The sequence below is a fragment of the Jaculus jaculus genome, chromosome 5 (assembly GCF_020740685.1).
Source record: "Jaculus jaculus isolate mJacJac1 chromosome 5, mJacJac1.mat.Y.cur, whole genome shotgun sequence".
NCBI classification, from domain to species: domain Eukaryota; kingdom Metazoa; phylum Chordata; class Mammalia; order Rodentia; family Dipodidae; genus Jaculus; species Jaculus jaculus.
The window spans coordinates 166,505,083-166,529,994 of NC_059106.1; the positions used below are offsets into that span (position 1 = coordinate 166,505,083).

Consider the following 24,912-nt stretch of genomic DNA (forward strand, 5'->3'; position numbering starts at 1 on the left):
CTCCTGTCTCCAAAACTGCTTTTTCATTTAAGTCAATGTCAGGACTGTTTGTGTGTCTTGTGGTAACACATAGGCCTGGTGAAACTGCACCTTAAAGGCCGGGCTGACACCTCAACAACTGAGCTACGCTCGCATGTTGGAGAGTCTTGTCAGGAAATGGCATTGTTGTTGTTGTTTCCATAAATCTATTTTGACAGTAAGAAAGTGCCCACCTTTTGGTGGCTCATACTCACACCTCCTGAGAGATGGCTCCTGGGTGCGTTCAAGGTGCACTGAATACCAGGATTATGGTGGCCCAGCAGCCACTTGTGCTCTGAGCTAAGACCAGTCAGCAGGATGAAGGAGCCTTTTTTAAAAAAATATTTATTTGAGAAAGAAAGAGGCAGATTATACACACACAGAGAGAGACAGAGAATGGGCACGCCAAGGCCTCCAACCACTGCAAAGAGCTCCACATGCATGTGCCACCTTGTGCATCTGCCTTATGTGGGTCCTGGGAAGTTGAACCTGAGTCCTTAGGCTTCACAGGCAAGCTCCTTAACCACTGAGAAATCTCTCCAGTCCAGGGAGTCTTTCTTCAAAAGCACATCTAAAGCTGGGTCCCAGGGGCTGGAGAGATGGTTTAGCAGTTACAGTGCTTGTCTGCAAAGCCTAAGAATTCATGTTCAAATCTTCAGGTCCCACACAGCCAGATGCAGTAGTGTAAGCATGCAACGTCACAAATGCACCAAAAGGGGCGCACACATCTGGCGTTCATTCACAGCAGGCTAAAGGTTCTGGCATGCCCATTCTTTCTCTTTCAAAAATAAAAATAGGGGTTGCAGAGATGGCTTAGAGGTAAAGACGCTTATCTGCGAAGCTTAAGGACCCAAGTTCAATTCTCCCAGTTCCATGTAAACCAGATGTACATGGTGGCACATGTATCTGGAGTTCATTTGCAGTGGCTAGAGGCCCTGGTATGCCCATTCTCACTCTGTCTTATCTCTGTCTCTAATAAATAAATTAATAAAATAAAAAAAAACAAGACCTTTAAAATAAAGAGCCAGGCATGGTGACACACGCCTTTAATCCCAGCACTTGGGAGGCAGAGGTAGGAGGATCACTGTGAGTCAAGGCTACCCTGAGAATACAGAGTGAATTCCAGGTCAGCCTGACCTAGAGTGAGACCTTACCTCAAAAAAAACTAAATAAATAAATAATAAAGCTAGGACTCAATGACCAGAAAGCCAGGATGCTGTGCCAGAGAGAGATTGACCAGATTCCAGAAGGTGGAGATCGCGGCAGCTCCTGGAGGTGGAGGTGAAGGGGTGGGTCCTCATCAGCCCCCAGCTCTCTAGGCCAAAGGGCTTCATTCAAGCTCTAAAACGATGCTTACAGATAACACTTTATAAAATATGATTAGGATCATATTGTATATCAAGTTTATTACTTTTTATATTTTATTTGAGAGACGGAGAAATAGGTACAGAGAAAGAGAATGGGCCTCTGGCCACTGCAAATGAACTATGGACACATGTGCCTCCTTGTGCATCTGGCTTAAATGTGTCCTGGGGAATCAAACCAGGGTCCTTTGGCTTTGCAGGCAAGTGCTTTAACTGCTAAACCATCTTCTCTAGCACCAGATAACACTTTAAAAAAATATCTTGGGGCTGGAGAGATGGCTTAGCGGTTAAGCGCTTGCCTGTGAAGCCTAAGGACGCCGGTTTGAGGCTCGATTCCCCAGGACCCACGTTAGCCAGATGCACAAGGGGGCGCATGCGTCTGGAGTTCATTTGCAGAGGCTGGAAGCCCTGGCGCGCCCATTCTCTTCCCCCCCCCTCACTCTTTCTCTGTCACTCTCAAATAAATAAAGAACAAAAAAAACTAAAAAATATCTTGTAGTTGGGCGTGGTGTCACATGCCTTTCATCCCAGCACTCTGGAGGCAGAGGTAGATGGATCGCCATGAGTTCGAGCCACCTTGACACTACATAGTTAATTCCAGGTCAGCCTGGACCACAGTGAGAGCCTACCTCAAGAGGCAGAGTGTGAATATGGGCATACCAGGGCCTCCTGCCACCGCAGATGAACTCCAAACACATGCCACATTGTGCATCTGGCTTTACCATGGATACTGAGAAATGTAGCCTAGGCTATGAGACTTTGCAGGCAAACACCTTTAACCACTGAGCCATCTCTCCAACCCAGATAACACATCTCCACATATCTTCCTAGACAGAGATAAGCATCTGAATAATGGCGTGGCAAATGCTGAAGATAAGCAATATCTCTAGCTTAAAAGTTAAGTGTTTTGCATTTTGTTAGCTCATACAAACATAAATCCCTCCTCTGGACTCGAGGAAATCTGTAGCGGTCATCTTCTCATTGCTGGACAAACACCCGACCCTAAGCAGCTTATGAGAGGAAAGGGTTTATCTCACGTTTGGGGTTTCTAGGGAAAGCTGAGTTCAAGGTGGAGGAAGCTGGTTCTGAACACACTGTCGGCTAGACTGTGATCCCAGTGACACACCTCTCCCCACAGGGCTTTGCCTACTGGAGACTAGGAAGCCACCACAAAATCCTCAGTACATTTTTTTTTCTACAATTAGATCTTTTTACCGTTGCTGTGTGACCCAAGAGTGCCATTCCATTTTCACACATTGGTGGGTCAGGCCTATAATCCCAATTCCCTGAAGACAGAGGCAGAAACATTGAAACTTTGAGGACAGCCTGGGTCACAAAGCAAGACTTGTCCCTAAAAACAACTAAACAGACAGCTGCAGCACCTAAGCACATATGTCAGAGGAGCGATGCTGCTCCGGAAGGCGCCCTCAGCACGGCAGACCTCCCTGGCCAGACTGCTTTCCTGGGCATCACTCTTGGTGGCCTCTAGGGAAAGCCAGGCCAGAAGGAGGCCCTCTGGACTCCACAGGCATTGTTTGCAGGGGGGAGCCCATTCTTTATGTTGTTTGAAACCAAGACTCAACCATGCAAATACTTTAATATAAGTCAAGAATTCTTTGATCCCAGAGTGCTTGAAAAGGAAGGTTTCAATCATAGCAATGGCTTAGCCTCTCCCCTACCTTGAGGGCTTTAGCAAAACAGGAACAGACAGAAACGGTAACTGCCCTAGCTCATCCTGGCTTGGCTGTCACGTCTGGGTCCATCACCAGCCTGCCAAGGTGGTTGTACCAGGTGATCTTGACTGTGTCTAGGAAAACCACACCATACATGCTGAGCCCTACGTGAAGCCCACAGGACCTCCCATCCCCGCAGGCCAGACCTGGCTGAGCGGCTGGCTTGCCATGCCTGGTCACGTGGTCAAAGCCCTGTTTTGTAGATGTAGGAATCACCAAATAAAATCTTATATTTCTGCTTCTGACAGAGAAGCCATTCCTTCCTCCTTCCGCCCCCATCAGCCTCTGGAAAGAGAGACTGAGGCTGACAGAGAATGGGTATGCCAGGGCCTTCCACCACCTCAAGTCAACTCCAGACACATGTATCTTGTGTATGTAGCTCTATGTGGGTACTGGGGAATCCAACCCAGGCCATCAGGCTTTGCAAGCAAGTGCCTTTAACAGCTGAGGCATCTCCCCAGCTTATTTGTTTTGGTTTTTGAGGTAGGGTCTTGCTCTAGCCCAGGCTGACCTGGAATTCACTGTGTAGTCTCAGGGTGTCCTTGAACTCACCGCGTCCCTCCTACCTCTGCTGAGGTTAAAGGCTTGTGCCACCATGCTCCTCCCTTTTTTTTAGATCACTTGCACCATTAGTAAAATGTAGTTGACGCAGTTATGTTCTGTAGCGTTCCACAGACCCTGAGAAATCCTGCTGGGTGAACTTAATGACCTGGTGAACTTAACTGTGGTTGCTTACCCTGTAAGAGGCCCTGTGCAAGCAGGTTTGGGGACAGCAGCTTCATGCTCACGCTCTCGTTGAGACTGACTGCTGTGAAGCCATTGCCTGAGTTCCCACGTCTTCATTAGGGTGAGACATGGGCAAGGAACATGATCATGCACTATCTGGAAAGTGGGTGCTGGGGCCTGGCGATGGCCAGCAAACAAGTGACCAGAAGCAGGAGGCATCTACTTTCCGGAGAATGACAGATCCATGCTGCAGGGGGCCTGGCCACGGGGAAAGTGAGCAATAGTGGAGATGAGCAGCGAGGCTGAGAACCCGGAGCCTCCGTCCACCCTGGGTGAGTGCTCGACTACGGCCACTGTGATGGTGGGCAGAGGGGCTCTTCAACAAATGGAACCAGATCACCATGTGACCCAGCATCCCCACTCCTGGGTACACACCCCAGAAAAAATGAAAACAGGTCCAAGCAGCCAAGAGGGAGGCATGGGATCGGTGTCTTATCAAAGGGTGAATGGGACAGAATATGGACCATCCACACTGTTAACTATGAAAAGGAATGAAGCTCTGCCAGGCCGCAACATGGAGGAGCCAGGAGAACCTCACACCGCGGGAAGTAAGCAGACACAGGGCTACAGGTTGTGTGATTCCATTTATATGAAATGTCCAGAACAGGGAAGTCCACTAAGAAAATAGGCAAGGGCTTGCCAGTGAGAGAGGGTCACTGTGTGTGTGTGTGTCGGGAGTGGGTGAGGGATGGCTGTGGTGGTAACGGAGTTTCTGAATGCAGCCCATGGTACCGAGCTGCTGTTCACATTTGAGCCATAAGTTTTGGGGTACAGGAACTGCACTCCACTAAAACCCACACGCTCCAGTCACGTCAGTGCACCACGCCGGGAGGACAGCGCTGCCCGTGAAGAGGAGCGTGGACACAGGGCAACTCTGCCCCTCCCCATTCTGGAGTCGGGGAAGGACAGGCCCACTGCCCTCGTTGTGCTGTGTGTGTGCGCCCCATGGCCAGCATCTCTCAGTTCTTCCTTAGTGAGGCAGTTTAGGAGGAAGTGACATCATAGGAAAGCCAGTCTAAGCTAGTGAGGCCCAGGAGGATTTGTCCAGGAAGCTGAATGTTAGGTGGGAGTTGACGCCTGTCCAGAGGTCTAAGCATCTACCTGCTTCGTACCACCTGCCAGGCTCAGGCACGTGTCTGAGGAATCCAAGGGGCTCCTGGAGGTCGGGCCGGCCCAGCTCTACTTCTGGGGCTGCTCACGGGCCGCCACAAAGTTCAGCAGGTCAATGGCAGTGACCACCCCAAACACCATCTGCTGCTCACTGGCCTTGTCATTGCTGTGGTCTGAGGAGAAGAGAAAGGACACAGGACTAAGGGTGACAAGACATGGAGTTAACCTGTGGCCTGGCCCACCCAGGCCTCCTGAAGGCCCTTCCCCAGCTTCCCAAGTACCTCCATGCTGGAGACCCCAGATGACCCCACAGGGATGCCCGTACCAGCCACTGTCTTGCTCCCTCTGAGTTGTGCGGGCAGAGCCAGAGAGCAGCTCCTCCTATCACCACCCAGGCTCCCCAGAACATGCGGCCTGGGAGGTGTGTTCTCAGCCTGTACCCACAGGCCGCGTGCAGGCTCCTGCTTCAGAGCAAACCTTGAATCTTCCTTCTGACTTCAGAGGCCATTCAGCTCACGCCACCTGAGTCTGTCACAGACCTGTCTCTCTCAAGCCCGCACTTCCCAACATGGGCTTGGATCTGTGGCCAGCAGGCAGAGGGGCTCTGGTGGTGCTTAACTTAGGTATCAGCTAGATGAGACACAGGAGCCCAAACCCATGCCTACATGGTATCCCGCATGCGTCTGCATGTGCTCTGAACCGGAGACAGAAAAGCAGGGCCTACTGAACGGATGAGGGCCTGAGAAGAACAGGGGACCTCCCCTATAGGAAAGAGGGTGTTTCCTGCTTTATGGCTTGAAGCAGCATGTCAGCTCTATGGGAGTCTAGGCTCTGGCCTCAGCTGCAATTCTGGGGACTCACCCGTGAGGTGAGCTGCCCCTCCCCACCTCCACATCCCTCCCCCTTGCTTTCTCTCCTCCTCTCGTGTTGGGCCTGTTCTCTGGGAACCCTTTAGTTTAAATAACAAATCTGATCATATGCCCTGTGACCATGCATGCTTAAAATAACTGTGTATGCCATAAAAGAGAGAGAGAGAGAAAGAAAGAAAGAAAGCCAGGCGTGGTGGTGCACGCCTTTAATCCCAGCATTTGGGAGGCAGAGGCAGGATTGCTGTGAGACTCCATAGTGAATTCCAGGTCAGCCTGGGCTAGAGCAAGACCCTACCTCAGAACACCCCCCCCAAAAAAAATAGTAATAGATAAGCTACCCACGTATTTGAGGTCAGAGGCCTCTCGGGAAGCCCGGTGGGGACAGGCACTTCAGTGGCCTACCTAGAATCCCAAGAACGGATGGGGACTCAGGAAGGGGCGGGGGAACCCAGAAGTCAGCTGCTTGTATTTGGGAACACTGAGGCAGGGGCCACTCTTTTGGCATTGGGACTTCCACAGAGCAAGTGACAGCAGGCTAAAGTCCTAGGCCTGACGCAAGCTGGGATAGCCGGCGCTCTGTGGAGATGGCGGGGAGGGATACACCCATCACAACACGCAGCTTGTCCCTCATTCCAGGCAGAACTGAACCCAGGCTGACAGGCATTGCAAAACAATACCTCTAACCGCTGTGCACTCTCCCCAGCCCAAGATTAAAAAGCCAAAAGCTTCAAACACTTCGTGCATCTGCCTTCACATGGGTACCAGGGACTCAAACTCAGGTCATTGGGTTTTGCAGGCAAGTGCCCTAACCACTGCGCCATCTCTCCAGCCTCCAAGGGTTTTTGTGTGTGTGTGTGTGTGTGTGTGTGTGTGTGTGTGTGTGTGTGTGTGTGTGTTGAGAACAGGCGCTCCCCATCCGTGCTTAGAGGTCCAGAGCCGTAGATGCCCATCTCAAGGATAAAGCGCTTCCCCACAAGCATGAGGACTTGAATTTAGGACCTAAAAAAACGTGTAAGCTGGACACTGTGGTGCACATCGGTAACCCTAGCACGCCTCCAGTACACGGGAGGCAGAGACAGGAGAATCTCAGAAGCTTAAGAGCTAGCTAGTCTAGCATACACAGTGGGGAACAGCAAGATGCCCTGCTTCAAACAAGGAGGAAGGTGAGGGCTGACGCCTAAGGTTGTCCTCTGACCTCCACATGCATGTCGCGACATGTGGTGCCTGTATACACACACACCAAGAAAACTGATTCTGACCATAAAGGACTCCACCCAGGGGCTGGGATGGATAGGGCGTACATACCTTCAGGCCCCCCCACCACTCCTGACCAGGCCTGGTCCCGTGCTGTAGAGCCAAGGACGGGAGAGGGATTAGACATGGGGCTACCCCCACTTGCCCACAATAAACAGTGGGGCAGGCTTCCGGGCCAAAGCCAGCACCCTCCCAACTCTTCTTGTCTGCCAGGGACTGAAATCAACACCCTTCATTTCCCACTTGGGCCTGAGAAGGATTCTTCCCTCCTGCAGAAGCCCAGGAAGGAGCTCTGAGAACAGAATAAAACCTCCACCCCACCCAGGGGTGCACTGCAGGTGCTGATGTCAGCGTGGCCCAGGAGCCATGTGTCTGACAGCCACCCAGTGGCTTCGCTTCAGAGATACTCCTGGAGGGCCAGGAGGCCATCAGAAGCAACGCAATGGCCCCGGAGATAGATTTCCAATGTCACCCATTTTTCTGGTATTATTTCTCAGCATCCAAAGACTGCCTGCTGCCCATGCCCGAGGCTGGGTGGCCCAAAGAGCCTCTTTTCTAAGTGCCAGAAGGAACTGACTCAAGCACAGCTGACCCCACATATCCCTTGGGTTCATGACCGGATTCACAGACTCCTCCAACCCACAAGCCTGGAGTGTGGGGGAGACTTGGGTTCAAAGGCTGTGGTCAGGTTCACTGACTCCCCCATCCCCCACGAGGGAGCGTGCCTGCTTGCTACACGCCTGGGCCAGGCATGGTTGATATCTCCAGTCAGCACTGTAACTCCCAACAAGAACCCAGCACACCAAGAGAACCCCACTTACACTGTATCTGCTCACGGACCACCAGGGCAAAGTGGTCCATCTCCAGGATGCGCGAGAGCGTGCCTAGTGTGTCTGTCAGGCGGACCTGGGAGAAAAGCTGTGTCAGTGCTTGCCTGGCCAAGCTGGAAGACCGCCGTCTCCGCGACAGCCACCCACCGGCTCCACAGATGCTAGGATGAACTTCCAACAGGAAAAGACCAAGGAGGAGCCTTAAACATATACTGTGTTATGACAGCCAGCACGCCGTGACTCCGCCCCCACAACCTTTGGTCAGCCAGCAGACAGATCAGTGGGTGTGGGGGTTGGGAAGGAGCGGGCCAGGGAGGCTCCTAGCACTGCACTTATGGGATTTGTGTGACACTGTGACTTCCAGCTGAGGCTACCTCCTAAGCAAGCAGGACACAGGGTCCTGTCCTTAGAGCCCCCTAAGACCATCTGTAAGGTCCCCTAAGACCTATAGCCTTCACAACTATCAGCTCCCTGAGGAGATGTCCCTAGAACTGGACACGCCCTTCCTGGGGTGTGCTGAAAACTCTTTTTCAGTCACAGACTGGACAAACCCAAAGGTGATTTCCCAAATCTTTAGGCACTGGAGCCTCACTTGGCAAAGCCACCTGCCATGCTATCTGCTAAGTGAAACAGAAAGTCAAAACTCTAAGCCATCAGGAATATGCAAATCAAAGCTACTCTGAGATTCCATCTCACTCCTGTGAGGATGGCTATCATCAAGAAAACAAATGAGGGCTGGAGAGAGGGCTTAGCGGTTAAGCGCTTGCCTGTGAAGCCTAAGGATCCCGATTCAAGGCTTGATTCCCCAGGACCAACATTAGCCAGATGCACAAGGGGGTGCACGCATCTGGAATTCGTTTGCAGTGGCTGGAGGCCCTGGCGCGCCCATTCTCTCTCTCCCCCTCTTTCTCTGTCTGTTGCTCTCAAATAAATAAAGAAAAATAAAAGAAAAATAAATAAATAAAAGAAAAATAAGTGACAATAAATGTGGAGGAGGATGCGGAAAAAGGGGAACCCTTGTACACTGTTGGTGGGAATGTAGTCTGGTACAGCCATTGTGGGAATCAGTGTGGAGGATAGTAAGTCAGGAAAAAATAGATTTACCATATGATCCAGCTATACCACTCCTAGGCATGTATCCTAATGACTCTTGTCACTGCCTTAGAGATACTTGCACAACCATATTTATTGTTGCTCTATTGACAATAGCTAGGAAATGGAACCAGCCTAGATGTCCTTCAACAGATGAATGGATAATAAAGATGTGGTACGTTAGCTGGGTGTGGTGGCACACACCTGTAATCCTAGCACTTGGAAGGCAGAGACGAGAGGACTGCCATGAGTTCGAGGCCACCCTGAGACTACATAGTGAATTCCAGGTCAGCCTGGGCTAGAATGATACCTTACGTCAAAAAAACTATGCGCATGCACACACACAAAAGACGTGGTTCTTTTACACAATAGAGCTCTCTATTCAGGGATAAGGAAAAATGAAATTTATAAGGAAATGGATGGACCTGGAAAGGATTATACTAAGTGAGGGAACCCAGGATCAGAAAGCCAAACATAACATGTTCTTTCTCACATGTGGATCCTAGCTACAAATGTTTAGACGTGTACGTGAGCTGGAACCAAAAATCAACAGCAGAGGCCAGTAAGCTAGAAAAAGGCTATAAGGGAGGGAGGAGAGGGAAGGACTTAGGTGGATGGTATTGTATATAGAATACAGGGAGTGGAATGGCCTAAGAGAGGCCAGGGGAAGAGACTGAGTAAAAGAAGGGTGGGGGAGGATCAACCAAAATTCAAGATATTGTGAATAAGACATTCATATGTCTTAAGCATGCTTTCATAAGCCTTTTCTTAGATAATGGCACATCCAGAAGCCATAGATTGTTACTAGAAAATTTTCAGTGCAAGGGATGGGATGCCTTCCAGTGAGCTGTTGGCCAGGGAAACCCCTGTTGCCTCCAAAACATTACAGGCCATTGCCAAGGCTCTTGGTTCCCCGTGACAAAGAGATAGTAAGACCCTATTGCTGAAGACTTTACATGCCTGGGTGGCAAGGTCACTGAGAAATCAAGCTGGGGCTGAGCTGAAAACCTTCTCCCTGTAGACCAGCCAACTGTAAACTGGAAAAAGCTGCACTGCATGCAGCCCTATGGGAGACAGAAGTCACCAGCAGTGAAAACAGTGGACATTAGAAGCCTCAAGTTTGGCCAGACAAGCCAAATGACCAAACAGGTGCAATAGTGGCATGTCTGCTCTGGGGGAAACCAACTGCTCTCTAACTGGCCTGGAGGCCTGCTCTATAGGAGGGAATACATGCCTGGTACTGAAAACCTCATCAAAAGCCTATGGCAGGGAAGGTCATGAGCCTTAGGGATATGAAGCCTGCTCTTCTCTGGATAAATGTATATATTCTGCTCATCAAACTGTCCAGTAAACACCACACTTAATGTTCATAGTCATATATTAATGCTACTCTCACTTTTGGTTCAAGAAACTTTTCTTTTCAGATGGCGGTGACCATTGGAATGACCCCAAAGGCACCATAGTGCTGAGAAGAAGTGAAAGAGGAGTTTCTAGCACTGAAACATTTGTATCACACCTTCCAAGGCTCAGGGTCCATTGCAGAAGAGGGGGTGGAAAGAATGTAAGTGCCAAAGGAAGGGTAGGACTGCTTACAATGCAATCATCCAGACAGAAATTGACCTTGATACCCACAACCTTGCAGTGTCTAGCAATAACTTCACAAGGCCCTCATAATAGGAGGAAAAGATGATGACATCAAAATGAAAGGGAGACTAATGGAGAGAGGAAAGGGATATGATGGACAGTAGAGTTGTGAAGGGGAAAGTGAGAGAAGGGAGGGAATTACATTGGTTTATTGTAAGTTGTCAATAAAAATATATACATTAAAAATATCTTAAAACAAAAAAAATGTCTTATGCTGGAGATGGCTTAGCAGTTAAGGAGCTTGCCTGCAAAGCCAAAGGACCTCGGTTAGATTTCCCAATACCCACATAAGCCAAATGCACAAGGGGGTGCATGCATCTGGGGTTCGTTTGCAGTGGCTGGATGGCCTGGCGCTCCCATTCTCTCTCTCTCTCTTCCTCTGCCTTGTTCTCTCTCTCAAATAAATAAATAAAAATAAAAATAATTTTAAAAAACTGAGCAAACTCCACCCACTCCTAAGGGGCAGAGCTGTAAGAAGGTGGCCCTTTGGGAGGCCAGAAAGAGCTCAGAACCTGCCATGGCTAAGGAGCTACATCAGTCCTGCTGGGCTGGACTCAGACAGGGACATTCAACCCCTAGAGGCCAAAAAAAAAAAAAAAAAGAGTAAGAGCTGGAGAGTTTAAGTTGCAAAACCAAAGGACCAAGGTTCGATGCCCCAGGACCCACATAAAGCCAGATGCACAAGGTGCCACATGCATCTGGAGCTTGTTTGCAGCAGCTGGAGGCCCTGACACACCCATTCTCTCTCTCTCTCCCTCTTTCAAATAAATAAAAACAAAATAGCCAGGCGTGGTAGTGCATGTTTTTAACTCCAGCACTTGGGAGGCAGAGGTAGGAGGATTGCCATGAGTTCGAGATCACCCTGAGACTACATAGTGAATTCCAGGTCAGCCTATGCTAGAGCGAGACCCTACCTCAAAATAAATAAATAAATAAAACCATTTTTAAAATGATGAGTAAGTTGGGCTATGAAAAGGAGCAGGTGGCCCAGAAAGCCAAGCACCACATGTTCTCCCTCATATATGGATACTAGCTACAGATGATTGGGCTTCTGCGTGAGAACGAAAATACTTGGTAGCAGAGGCCAGTAAGTTAAAAAGGAGACATAAAGGGAAGAGAAAGGAAGGGAGGAGGGTACTTAATAGGTTGATATTGTATATATGAATTACAATGATTGTAATGGGGAGGTAATATGATGGAGAATGGAATTTCAAATGGGAAAGTGTGGGGGTAGGGAGGGAGGGAATTACCATGGGATATATTTTATAATCATGGAAAATGCTAATAAAAATTAAAAAATAAAAAAAAAGAATGCAAAAAAAAAAAAGAAAGAAAAGAAAAGGAGCAGGTGGGCCAGCAGGAATACTGTGGGCAGACTTCAAGGAGTCAGCCTAGGGTGCGTCACGGTGCACAGAATGCAGAGAATTCAACAAGGCACAGTGCCACAGGGCACAGCAGCCACTGCCTAGGCTGTGGGAGCTGGGTGGTCACAGAAGAGCAGACTTGGGGGTAACGGGCACATTGTGGAAGGTAGTCTCATGGTGTATTTACATGAACTTATCAGACTGCACTCACATGTTCATGGCCATTGCATCTCCTATGGAAGGAAGGAAAGAAGCTTCTAGGGCAATGGGTAGGTTAAAGGTCACGTAGTGACAGCCTAGCAGAACAAGGTCCAGAACAACCTCTCCAAGTTGACACTCAGGGGGAACAGGCAACAAAGGCATGGAGAAATGACCCACGGACACACCATAGGAGGACATGGCAGCGGGAACCTGGGGGGCCCGGGGGACGGGCTCTGGGAGCTGGACATAGATCCAGAAAAATGGTCCTGGCAGCTGCATGGGGACAAGGGAGGGACAACCTGGACAGACCGGAGAATCGGTGGAGGGGCACGCCTTTAATCCCAGCCCTCAGGAGGCAGAGGTTGGAGGATCGCCGTGACTTCAAGGCCACCCTGAGACTCCATAGTGAATTCCAAGTCAGACTGGGCTACAGTGAGACCCTACCTCAAAGAAAAAAATGGAGAAGGGATATGCCTGTATCTGTCCCTTGGTCTTTGTAGCTGCAAGAGCGCACAGAGGATCCTGCACTCAGGAACCATGCGAGAGGCAGTGAGCATGATGGGCGACAGAAACAGGAAGCACACTTAGATACGGATGGAGTTCACAGGTGAGAGAGAAGTCCAGTCATCGCTGGGTGTGGCCTGAGCCCCTTGGCCTTCCCCGTGAGAACAGCCAGTACCCACCTTCCCCACTGATGCCAGCCAAAACCAATGTGGCCTCCCATGCCCAGGGTCCACAGAGGTGGGGCTTGGACAACCAGGGGTCTGTAGAGCACAGCAGAGCTGCACTCCTGTCCTAAATGACTTCGTTCCCACAAGCTAACTAAACCGGCGGAGCTAAGCCTAAGCAGGCCCTCGCGACAGGCCATCCTCCCTGGTAACCTCCGTCCCCGCTGAGGCTCCTGCATCTCAGGATACTCTCTGGTATCCATCCAGGGGGTGAGGGGCAGGATGGGGGACCCACCCCTGGCCCAGGGAACACCTTGCCCTGCCTTAGAGGGCTGAGCCACATCTCAGCAGACACCCCAGTACTCCCTGGAAATAGCTCATACCGGTTTAAACTGCTGGTAGAGGACTTTGCGGACCTGGTCTGCCGGCTGTACCTTTCCCGCCAGCAGAGACGACAGCATGTTCCCGAGAGTCACCACCCCCAGAATGGCCCTAGGGAGAGCAGACATAGATGGGGAGGCGGGGGTCAGAGCAGGGTCTCTGGCCACACGGAGTTCTCTTTAAGGCCCCACTTGCTGAGCCTCTTTGGTGTGGCAGAAACAGACCCCATAGGGGGACATTAAGTCTACAGGTCTTGGGGTGTTTATGTCCCCATAGGGATCCAGGCTGACTGTTTATCAGATTTTTAGGACGACGTATGAGCTGGTTGGTCAACCGAGCCTCTCTGCCAAGGCTTTCCCGTGGGTCATCCCCACTTGCTGGGCTTCAGGTGGACCAGCAGGCTGAGAGCAAATGGGAGGGCCCAGAGAATTCATTAGTATGGCCACTTGTAGACAAGGTGGCCAGCGGTGTGTCCAAGGCCCTGAGCAGTGCATGTAAAGTGACCATGCTCAGCCTGGCAGCCGGGGCTGCCCCGACTCTCCATTCTGTCTGGTGATACGACGCGGAGGCCTGGGGCAGCTCACGGCTCCCGACACTGACCCTGACTCGTCCACCACGGGTGCTTGGTCGAAGCCTTTCTCACGCAGAATGGCGATGGTGTGTTCACACGTGACCGTGGGCAGCAAGGTCAGTGGCACTGACAGGCTCAGCTCCTGAATATGTAGGTGCCACCACCTGAGGGGCAGGGCAGAATGGTGTGAACCAGGAGGCAGGGCCAGGAGGGAGCTTGAGCAAGATTACCTATCTTGCTCTTCCCTGACCCAGAGCGGGACGGAGCCAGGTGACATCCTTACCAAGGCCTCTTCACCGAGAGGTCTTCCTCCATGAAGCCCTTCTGCAACATCCATTTGTCACTCAGGAATTTGGACCTACAGGGTTGGGAGGGGGGTGTTACCACGGCCTCTGTGCCCAATATGGGGCACACACCGTGCATGGGCAGGGATGTGGTTGTGAGAACCCGATACCCTGCCCTGGGCCCTTCTGGACTAGCACATAAAGCGGGGCTGGCAGAGGCTGGGGGGAGGCAGAGGGCCGGACTTGCGAAAGGCCCCAGGCAGGGACTGCATTTGGGGCACCTGGTCAGCCAGGGCTCCCAGCCTGGGACTGAAGGACCCAGGAAGGTCTCTGTGACTAGGTCTTCTCTGCATGGTCTTGGGTGGTGGCCTCTATGACCCTCCAGGTTGGCCCTGGCAGAGGAAGTCCCACCCATCCAGTGCCAGTGGCTTCCGGGCAAGCCTCAGGGCTGCCCTGATCTGTGCCAAGGAGGCAGGCCCAGGCCCAGGCCCAGTAGCATGGGGATGGGAAAGAAGGGGGGCGCTGCTCTAGCACAAATACCAGGATACTCATGCACACTCACGTATACATCCTCCAAGCTTCCTGCTCCTTGAACACACAAGCCAGATTTATTCACATATATGTGTGCACACATGCAGGCTAGCCGCATACTAAAAAGACGCGCATGCCTTTAATCCCAGCACTCGGGAGGCAGAGGTAGGAGGATCACCACCCTCAGACTACACAGTGAATTCCAGGTCAGCCTGGACTAAAGTGAAGCCCTACCTCAAAAACAAAAATAAAAAGATGGACAGGGCTGGAGAGATGGCTTAAAGGCTAAGGCGCATGCCTGTGAATCCCAAGGACCCAGGTTTGATTCTCCAGGTCCCACGTAAGCCAGATGCACATGGTAGCACATGCATCTGGAGTTCGTTTGCAGTGGCTAGAGGCCTTGGTGTGCCCATTCTCTTTCACACACACACACACTCTCTCTCTGTCTCTCATAAATAAATAAAAACAAATCTTAAAAAAAAAAAAAAAAAAAAGATGGGCAGTTTCATGCACTGCTGGGAATGTTCAGGGCAGCCTAGCCGTGGGAACCCAGCTGTGAGTTAGTCCACTGGAACCCAGTGGGGTACCCGCCTGCCATGCCTGGCCCAGCAGGGCAACCAAGCTCAGTGCAGACATAACTGCAGAAGAAGCTGTGAAGGTGGGGAGGGCATGACGTGCTCACCTCTCCCACCCGATGCCTGGGCGAGAGCTGCTGCAAAGAGCCGACCCACGGTTCAGCTGGGAACCTGGCGTCAGCTCAGCGGGAGGCCCACAAACCTACAGGCTACAGGTGGCCAGGCATGGATCTGGTCTGTTCTCCAGTGAGCACAGACATCAGCACCCATGTGACTCAGAGGCCACCAAAGAAGTGCGCCACAGCAGGTCCTGTGGGACCCCAGTCAGGCTGCCCCCACCCTCCCAGGTCCAGGCCAGGCCAGCGGCCACGAGACGAAGAAAACAGCTCAAGCTACGCAGCCATGAAGCAAAGCCATCCCCGTGACCAGCTTTGACTGTCCCACAGCCAGGCAGGGCTCGGGACGGAGCCACGCAGAGCCGGCGGGGAAACCCCGACTCCCGGAGCGAGGGAGACCCTGCAGCCTGCCGGGTCCCAAGGCCTGGCCGTCCTGCCCCTTCTCACTGTCTGGCTGTCACTTCTTAGGTGAGTCACAAGACAATGATGGCGGCAGGAGGGTGACGAGAAGGAGAGGAGCAGGGACCAGGGGACAGGCCTCACATGTAGTTTCGAACGGAATCCGGCAGGATGACCACGCAGCGCTGCCCCTCCTGCAGCTCCCGGGCGGCCTTCACGGCTATGGCCATGGCACTGCCAGAGCTGCCACCTGTGGACGGGACTGTTAGACTTGTCCCTGGGTGTGCCTGTGCACCTGGGTGCCTCCGTGTGTACGTGCAAACACGCTCTGAGGATTGGCGGGGACTATCCAAGAATGTATGTGGGGACCACACACTCGCCCTGACACACTCTCGAAAGGTTTGTGGGAATCTTTGGGCACAGGACAGGGACCTTGAAGGACGCCATCCTCAATGTGTCACTTTGTCCTCACAGCCAGCTCAGGTTTCATTAACTAAACCCCAACGCAATGGAGAAACAAGCCGGGCCGCCTGCTCAGTCAGGGTAGGGGCTAGTGGCAGGGAAAGGCCTCAGGGGGTTTTGGCTCCCAAGCAAATGCCTGGTCCCACATGAGGGAAGCCTGTGGTCACTCACTACTCAGAGCCACCATGCAAGGCAGGCAAGTGACACTATCATTTTGAGAGCTCCAGGCTCACTGTGACGTCAACCATCTGAGCCCTCAGAGACCCGGGGGGCCGTAGCTGCCTCTCCAGTTAGGGCTTGTCTGGGCTTAGCCTAAGTGCAAGCTCGCTCCAGCCTCTCTCCAAGGGGGCGGTGGTCCTGCCACAGGGGTCTCAAGGCCCAGCCTTGAACCATTAAAAGGGGGAGTAGGGCCAGGCGTGGTGGCGCACGCCTTTAATCCCAGCACTCAGGAGGCAGAGGTGGGAGGATCACTGAGAGTTCGAGACCACCATGAGACTACATGGTTAATTCCAGGTCAGCCTGGACCAGAGTGAGACCCGACCTCGAAAAAAAAAAAAAGAGGGGGGGGCAGCACGGTGTGGTGGCACACGCCTTTAACCCCAGCACTTGGGAGCCAGAGGTAGGAGGATCACTGTGAGTTCGAGGTCAGTCTGAGACTACATAGTGAATTCCAGGTCAGCCTAGGCTAGAGTAAGACCCTACCTTGAAAAAAAAATACCCTCTAGTTAAAGGTGGTGCTTGCTTTCAGGACCTGACAGCCCAGGTTTGATTCCCTAGTATCCATGTAAGGCCAGATGCACCAAATGGTGCATGCACCTGAGTTTGTTTGCAGAGGCAGGGAGCCCTGGTGCATCTATTCCCTCTTATTCTCATTCTCTGTCTGACAAATAAGTAAATAAATAAACGTTTTAAAAAAACACCCTTTGGGGGCTGGAGAGGTGGCTTAGCAGTTAAGTGCTTGCCTGTGAAGCCTAAGGACACAGGTTTGAGGCTCGGTTACCCAGGACCCACATTAGCCAAATGCACAAGGGGGCACATGCGTCTGGAGTTCGTTTGCAGTGGCTGGTGGTCCTGGCGCGCCCATTCTCTCTCTCTCTCTCTCTGCCTCTTTCTTCCTCTGTCTGTCACTCTCAAATAAATAAATAAAAATAAACAAAAATATTTTAAAACAGAAACACCCATTGGGGCTGGAGAGACGTCTCAGTGGTTCAGGTGTTTGCCTGCAAAGCCTAGAGACTCAGGTTCAATTCCCCAGAACCCACGTAAGCCAGATACACATGGTGGGGCATGCATTTGGAGTTCGTTTGCAGTGGCTAGAGGGACTGGCGTGCCCATTCTCTCTTTCTCTCTCTCTTTAATAAGTAGATAAATGAAACTAAAATATTACAAAGACAACCTCTAGCAGAGCAGCTTGACGCCCCTGCCTGCGCCTCCTGCCATCATCTGCACAGTGACCCCAAGGGAGTAAGGATGGGGGGCCAGACTGACAGCCCCATCTGAGAGACACAGCCACTGCTGTCACACAGTCTCAGAGCTACAGTGACTCCTATGAACTCAGACTGGAAGGGAGTGGAGGACGCACGCCCTGGCTCCCCTACCTTGCCACCCACAGGACCTCCAGGCCACTCACCACAGAGCAGTCCTTCCTGAGAGATGAGCATCCGGGCAAAGGCGAAGGACTCCTTGTCATTGCTCTTAAACCATTTATCCACCACCTGCGGCAAGACCAGGCCACAGGCCTCAGCTCAGGCAGTGGGGCGGAGGCTGGGGGGAGGCGGGGAAGCAACCTCCAACCTCTTAGAGGACCTGTGGCCATATGCCACCCTTTTGGCCCCCAGGGCCTGGGATGGACACCTGCAAACTTGGACCTTCCATTACGGTTTGAATGTAAAATGACTCTGATAGGTTTGTGTTGTTTGAACACTTGGTCCCCAGCTGGTGGCACCGTTTTGGAAAGTTGTGGAACCTTTAGGAGGTGAAGGCTCGCTGAAGGAAGTGGATCACTAGAGGGGCGGAACTTGAGGGTTTTGTTTTTGTTGTTGTTTTTAAGGTAGGGTCTCACTCTGGCTCAGGCTGACCTGGAATTCACTCTGGAGTCTCAGGGTGGCCTTGAACTCACGGCAATCCTCCTACCTCTGCCTCCCAAGTGCTGGGATTAAAGGCGTGCGCCACCACGCCCAGCGAACTTGAGGTTTTATAGCCTGGCTCCACTTCCATTTTCTGCCTGCTTTTTGGCTGAAATGTGACTAGCTGGCCTGCCGATGCCCGCCCCACCATTACACTGCCCCTTAAAAACTATAAGCCAAAAATAGGCCCTTTCCTTCCTTAAGCTTCTTCTGGTCAGATATCTGTTCACAGCGATGAGAAAGAAACTGGCTCACTGCCCTGCTCTGTTCCAACAGGTTTCGCACAGAGCCGCTAAGACTGTTCTGACCGAACAAGGCCCGTAGTCTCTGTTCTCCCGGAGGTCACTCTTGACATTCACCCACCCGGGGAACCTTGCGTGTCCTTCTCCCTGTGTCTCAGAGCTGGTTTGTGGTAGTGTCAAGCATGAACATGGACACGGCCTTGGTCTACCTGTCTGAACCTTGCTGTGCCAGCGTCCCATCTTCGGTCCCTCAGTGGAAAGCCAGTGGCCCTGTCACCCGGGCTCAGCTGAGTGCAAAAGCAGGTGGCCTGCAGCTCGGCCTCGGAGGAGCACCGTGGCCCGACCTACCGCTCGGTCCAGCACGGTGGGGATGAAGTCATATCCGATGCCTTCCACCTCATAAGACATTTGTTTCACCTGGTTCAGCTCCTCGGGCTCCGCGATGATGGATCCTTCGGGATCCACTCCAATGATCTACAGAATAGACAGCCTCAGGGCCCAAGTTAGGGAAAGGGCGAATGTGGGCCTGGCAACTGTCACTGGGGTGGGCACCACCGCTGCTAACACGTATATGTTGGTGACCTGCACCCGTGGGACACACATGCTGTTTAAACCCCCTCAAGAAGGACAAGCGCTCCAGGACTCCAAGCTACCTATAATGTGCAGAGCACACACTCAGAAGTAAGCCCCAGGGCTGCTCTAGGAAGAGCCCTTGCTGTGGTGCAGCTGGAGAGCCTCTGGGGACAAAAGACAGCTCTGGGTGCCGATCTCCTCCTGGAGGGTGGGCGATCACCCAGGGGAGGAAATGTACCAGCTGGGTGCTTCTAGAGGCCATCCTCAGGCCTGCCCTGGACCCAAAGTAGGATTCATCCTCAGCTCTCTAAACCCTAGCCGAACCTTTGCTCATGGTGGTACCGACCCCCAGGGGCAGCTTCTGGAGCTGATTCGTACAACCTCACCTCGGCACTGAAGCCCCCAGAACGTCAGTGTCCCCCACTCCTGCTACACAAGCCGTAGGGAACATGAGAAAAAGTCAGCTCCAAGGCCGAGGAGCCCATGTGGGTCTCCAAGCCCACTCAGGCGGCTGGTAAGAGACGGGCTCTCCTCCCTGGCTGCCCAGCCCATGGAGCCACTCACTTTGCATCCAGGGCACTTCTCCTTCAGCTTCCTGGCGATGCCCGTGATGGTTCCCCCAGTGCCTGCTGTAGCCACCAGCATGTCCAGCTTCCCTAGAGAAAGGAGGATATCAGGCCATGGTCTGGCTAGCCCACAACTCGTTAGTGACTATCGTCTATTGGAAGCACACTCAACCCATGTCAGGGCAGTGACACAAGCATTCAAAAGGAAATTGTGTGAGTCCAAACGGTCACCCAGCACCCGGTCCTCGGCCCATGTGGCCGAGTCTCTAATAACGATGCCTGCTGGGGGGCTGCAGGTGGCTGAGGGTCTCCCAGAGGCGAGCTCTCCAACTGTGGACCTCCCTAGGCACTTGATTCATGGCTGTGCGAGGAAGTGAAGGGAACCTTAGCCTACAGGAAAAGTCACTGAGGCTGTGGCTCAGAATCCACTGGGTTCCCGCCATGCTGGGCGCCAGGCGGCCAGGCAAGCCAGAGTGGGGCGAGCTCAAGTGCCGAGAGGCATGCGCCAATGCCAAGCCAGGGCCGGTGTTGCCAAACGAGACTTCTCATTTATAAAAGCAGGCAAAGAAAACACCTGAGCTTTACTGCCCAGCCCCCAAGGCATGGAGCAAGACTATAATAACCCAGGCAGCACTAGCTTCAGATTCTAGACAGGAAGCCAAGGGTGTGACCTCCCAGAACCTTCTCCCACCTCCCTCTTAGGAGAACATCTCACCAGCCCCAGGGGCCAGGCACTCAGCACCTACACATGGTTCCAAGCAGGTCACCACCCCTGCTCTGGAGGTGAGAAAAACTGAATGTCAACTCCAAGGCCCACGCGGGAGCCTGATCCCCAACCACTCACTGCGCAGCACCACGGAGGAAGACTGAGAGTAAGGAGACAGCCCGCACGCCGCGATTCCGGGGAGGGACAGGTGGAGATCAGGAGGGCTCAGAGGACGCAGGGTGCTCAAGGTGGGACTTGGATGGTGGACAGGGGTTTTCCAAGAAGAGGACATGTGACTTGTACATTCCCAGACAACCAGGGGCACACGCAATAATCGAGACAGGCACGCGGGGCGGGGGTGGGGGGCAGGGGAGCGCGCACCGTCACACTGCTGCAGAATCTCCTCCGCGGTGTCGTCGTAGTGTGCCAGGGGGTTGCTGGCATTGCGGTACTGTGGGCGAAGAGCAGAAGGAGCCAGGTAAGATGCCCTGCTCCAGGGAGACAGGCGGCTCCGTGGTGGCCGGCGAGGCCCGCGGCAGTCCGGGCACGAGGCACTTGCCAGCACATGCCGTCTCAGAAACCTCACCCACGAGCTGTCAACACCAGATTCCCCCAGAACATACAATTCTGGATTAACTCAGAAGAGAAATGAGCGAGAAGACAGGGCTCCTGCCCAGGTTACTGGGTGTTTCATGCCTGCAGAGCCCACAAAGTCTTCTGGGAAGGGGTGGCGGGGCTGGGCTGTGCCCTTCCCAAGCTGGCACTCAGGAAAGCAGAAACCAATATCCCTGTCGCTCAGCAGGGGCAGGAAAACCTGCTGAGACGGAACACTGCTACCTCACTCCTGCCAGACAGATACAACCCCCCCCAAGTCTTCCACAACACTCCCAAATCCCTGACCAAAAAAAAAAAAAAAAAAAAGCCAAGGAAAATGGCCTACTTGGGCCAGACTGGAAGGCACCTTTACCTGGTCCAGAATGTGAGAATTGGGGATTTCATTCTTCAGCCTCCATGCCACCCCCACATGAGACTCGGGGGAGTCGAACCTGGCATTGGTGGGTGTCCTCACAATCTCAGCCCCCAGAGCTCGCAACACGTCTACCTGTCCAGAAAAAGTCAAAAATGCCTTCATTGGGCAGGGCGGCCCATGCCTTTAATCCCAGCACTCAGAGGCAGAGGTAGGAGGATCGCCATGAGTTTGAGGCCAGCCTGGGACTGACCTGAATTTCAGGTCAGCCTGGGCTAGAGAGAGAGAGAAAGAGAAAGAGAGAGAGAGACCCTACCTCGAAAAAAGAAAAACAGTCATGCCTTCATCTTCGGATCAGCCCCTGTGCCTCACGCCTGTCCTAACCCTCTCCTCCATACTCATTGAGGCAACTTGTGGTAGTTTCCACGGATGTCCCCCAATGGGATCTTTCTGTGTGCCTTTGGTAAAGGGGGCCCACTTCTGCCATTATGGAGCTTCCCTGGAGCTGTAAGTTTCAGATAAATCCCATTCCTCCCGTAAACTGGTCCTGGTTTGGAGGTTCATCCCAGCAACAGGAAGCTGACTAGGACATAGCTGGAGATCCTCAAGCGCCAGCCTTGGCTTAGCCCCGCCCACCTAGCGGTCTCGCCCCGCCCCCCACCCCCAGTTCACCTTTTCCATACTCATCTTCGAGGGCATCACGATGATGCAGCGGTAGCCTTTCACCGCAGCGGCGAGGGCCAGGCCGATCCCTGAGGACAGCACAACAGAGGCTGAGAGGGACCCTGGCCACAAGCCCGGTGCCACCCCCACCTGCGTAACAACAGGGACAAGCCCCCCCCACCCATAGCCCAGAAGGCTGAAGGGAGAGGACTATGGATGCCAGATTCTCAATGTAACAGGGCTCTGCCCCCTCAGGAGGCAGGAACACAAGGCCAGGGCTCTGAGGAAGGAACCTAGTCCCTTCAATGGCAAGCTCCCTGGTTCAGCTGGCCAGGGTCACGGGAGCAAGGAGCGCCTCCACAACAAATGCCAACAAGGAGAACCAGGCACAGTGGCGCACACCTTTAATCCCAGCACTCGGGAGGCAGAGGAAGGAGGAGGATCACCATGAGTTCAAGGCCACCCTGAGATTACATAGTGAATTCCAGGTCAGCCCGAGCTAGAGTGAGACCTTATCTCAGCGGGGAGGGGGTGCCAAGAAGGGCACACTTACATACCAAGGAAGGAGCAGCCCATGGCCAACCTGTAACCCTTGGAGCTCCCACAGGCTCTGCACAGCCCAGAGAGTACCAGGTCCCCAGCCTCCTCTCAAACCCACCTGTATTCCCAGAGGTGGGCTCGATGATGGTGTCCCCTGGCTTCAGAGTCCCAGCTCGCTCCGCGTCCTCGATCATCCGCAGGCTGATGCGGTCCTTCACACTCCCACCCGCATTGAAGAACTCACACTTGGCCACTGTGAGCCAGACATAAATCCCAGGGAGGAAGTAGTCCCTTGCCCCAACAGATTCTTGCCACCCCCAACTACCTGATACACACACCTTCCCTTCGCTAAACCTATGGCAACGGGCTGAATGAGAAAGACAGTCAGGAGCCCTGTGTGGGCGCACCAGAAAACTCCCCAGTGGCAATGAACCGGGCAGCTGGTCACAGGCCCCTCCTGCAAGGCAGTCAACACAGCCACCACCTCAGGTCCCAAAGCTCCTCCCCAGGGCCACTTCCTCTATCCCTGTCGAGCCTCCCCAGTCAACAAATGGGGCCCTCCCCACGCAGACCCTTACTCATCCTCTTCTCAAAACTACTTATGTTGGGTTGGAGGGATGGCTTGGCAGTTAAGGTACTTGCCTACAAAGCGAAAGGTCCCAGGTTGGATTCCCAGGACCCATGTAAGCCAGATGCACAAGGGGGCACACATGTCTGGAGTTCATTTGCAGAGGCTGGAGGCTCTGATGTGCCCATTCTCTCTCTCTCTTTCTCCTTGCCTATTTTTCTCTTCCTCTCTCTCCCAAATAAATAAACAAAAATAAAATATTTTTTAAAAACTATTTAGCCAGACATGGTGGCGCACGCCTTTAATCCCAGCAGTCAGGAGGCAGAGGTAGGAGGATTGCCATGAGTTCAAGGCCACCCTGAAATTACATCGTGAATTCCATGTCAGCCTGGGCTAGAGTGAGACCCTACCTCGAAAAATTTAAAAAAAAATATTTATGTTGATGTTTTGTTTTTGCACTGCTGGAGATGGACCTAAGGTCTTGTGATGCTAGTGAAGTTTTCTAACCCTAAAACATCCAAAACCATCTCCCTCCTGGCCGGCCTTTGTTTCTGCAAACCATAGTGAGTAGACGCTACCTGAGACTGAGGGGGTACTGCTGTGCGGTCCCTAGCATGTGTTCATTTGGCCCAACGCATGCTTAGACCACAGTCCTGCTCCTAAGGCCTGTGCCCCTCTCAGACCCCTGTGTGGGGAGAGAAGGCCAGCCTGGGCCCATGCTCTGGAATAGAGGTGGGGGGTTAGAGAACTGCCAAGAACCTCCTATCTGAATGATGTGGGTAGGTAGGTTTCATGGTGTAATGGGTAGTGCTCTGGACTATGAGTGATGAGAGATGATCTGTGTTCATCCAGGACCAGGCCAGCTACTGTCCCTGAATTTTGTATTATGACAGGGTGAAGTGCCTGATCCCATGAAACTGGCAAGACACAGCTCAAGCTGCCCCTGCCCACATACACCTTGAACTTGTCTGTCCTTCCCAAATTCATCTTGAGGCAAAACACCCCCAAAATCTCCTTTTCACTCATCTCCTGCATTTGACTTGTGCAAGAACCTTGCAGGCTGACTCCTCTACCCTAGGGTCAGCCCTCCCCTGGCCCTCAGCCGGACAGTGGCTGTTGTAGTCACTCACACATACCCTGCATTTTCTTTCTAGACGTAACTGAAGTGATCTGGAGGGTGATATGGGGGAAAGCCCACTAGCCCACCCCCAGGTCCTCTATTCAGAGTCATTCCGTGACCCTGCCACATCATGGGCAAAGGCTACCTGCATGGTGGCACTCACATAGTTCACACTTCAGGCCTGCATTCTTCCCGATCTTGTTAATTTTGACCATGGGAGTGTTCCCAATTTTCATCAGAATGTCTGGCAAGATTTTTGGAGGCTTGGGCCTGAAACAAAGAGACATGAGGTCCTGATTATTCAGAATACAGAACAACAACAACAAAATAACAGCACACGCTGTAGCAATACAAACCCACCTAGGTGGTCCCACAAATCCACACACTAACACACACGTGAGCTCACACCCGAACACCCACAAAACCCCAGCCCCGCACCAATTGCAGCTTAGTTTATGGGACTGGAGCTCCACGTGACATCTGCTGCCCAGGCCTGATGGCACACTTAGGTCTCATAGCCACGTGGTGACTGTTATTTTGCATCTGGCTTTATGTGGTAACTGGGGAATAGAACCTAGGTCATTGGGCT

At 52.7% G+C, this 24,912-nt stretch overlaps 1 protein-coding gene across 2 annotated transcripts in view; it reads right to left on the reverse strand.

Moving 5' to 3' along the window:
* Window positions 1-4,498: 4,498 nt before the first annotated feature.
* The window catches only part of Cbs (cystathionine beta-synthase), a 31,567-nt gene continuing 11,153 nt past the window's right edge, over window positions 4,499-24,912 (reverse strand). The window contains exons 3-17 of one of the 2 annotated variants that reach the window (XM_004654502.2): window positions 24,487-24,593; window positions 22,754-22,888; window positions 22,105-22,184; window positions 21,433-21,567; window positions 20,847-20,916; window positions 19,758-19,849; window positions 18,969-19,094; window positions 17,883-17,967; window positions 15,935-16,040; window positions 14,169-14,243; window positions 13,915-14,049; window positions 13,317-13,425; window positions 7,956-8,040; window positions 7,186-7,227; window positions 4,499-5,184 (exon numbers count right to left, since the gene is read on the reverse strand). In XM_004654502.2, the coding sequence (XP_004654559.1) occupies window positions 5,081-5,184; window positions 7,186-7,227; window positions 7,956-8,040; window positions 13,317-13,425; window positions 13,915-14,049; window positions 14,169-14,243; window positions 15,935-16,040; window positions 17,883-17,967; window positions 18,969-19,094; window positions 19,758-19,849; window positions 20,847-20,916; window positions 21,433-21,567; window positions 22,105-22,184; window positions 22,754-22,888; window positions 24,487-24,593 (1,486 nt within the window). In that variant the 3' untranslated portion in view covers window positions 4,499-5,080. The remainder of the gene's footprint in view (window positions 5,185-7,185; window positions 7,228-7,955; window positions 8,041-13,316; window positions 13,426-13,914; window positions 14,050-14,168; window positions 14,244-15,934; window positions 16,041-17,882; window positions 17,968-18,968; window positions 19,095-19,757; window positions 19,850-20,846; window positions 20,917-21,432; window positions 21,568-22,104; window positions 22,185-22,753; window positions 22,889-24,486; window positions 24,594-24,912) is intronic. The other variant, XM_004654503.2, reaches the window with a different exon arrangement.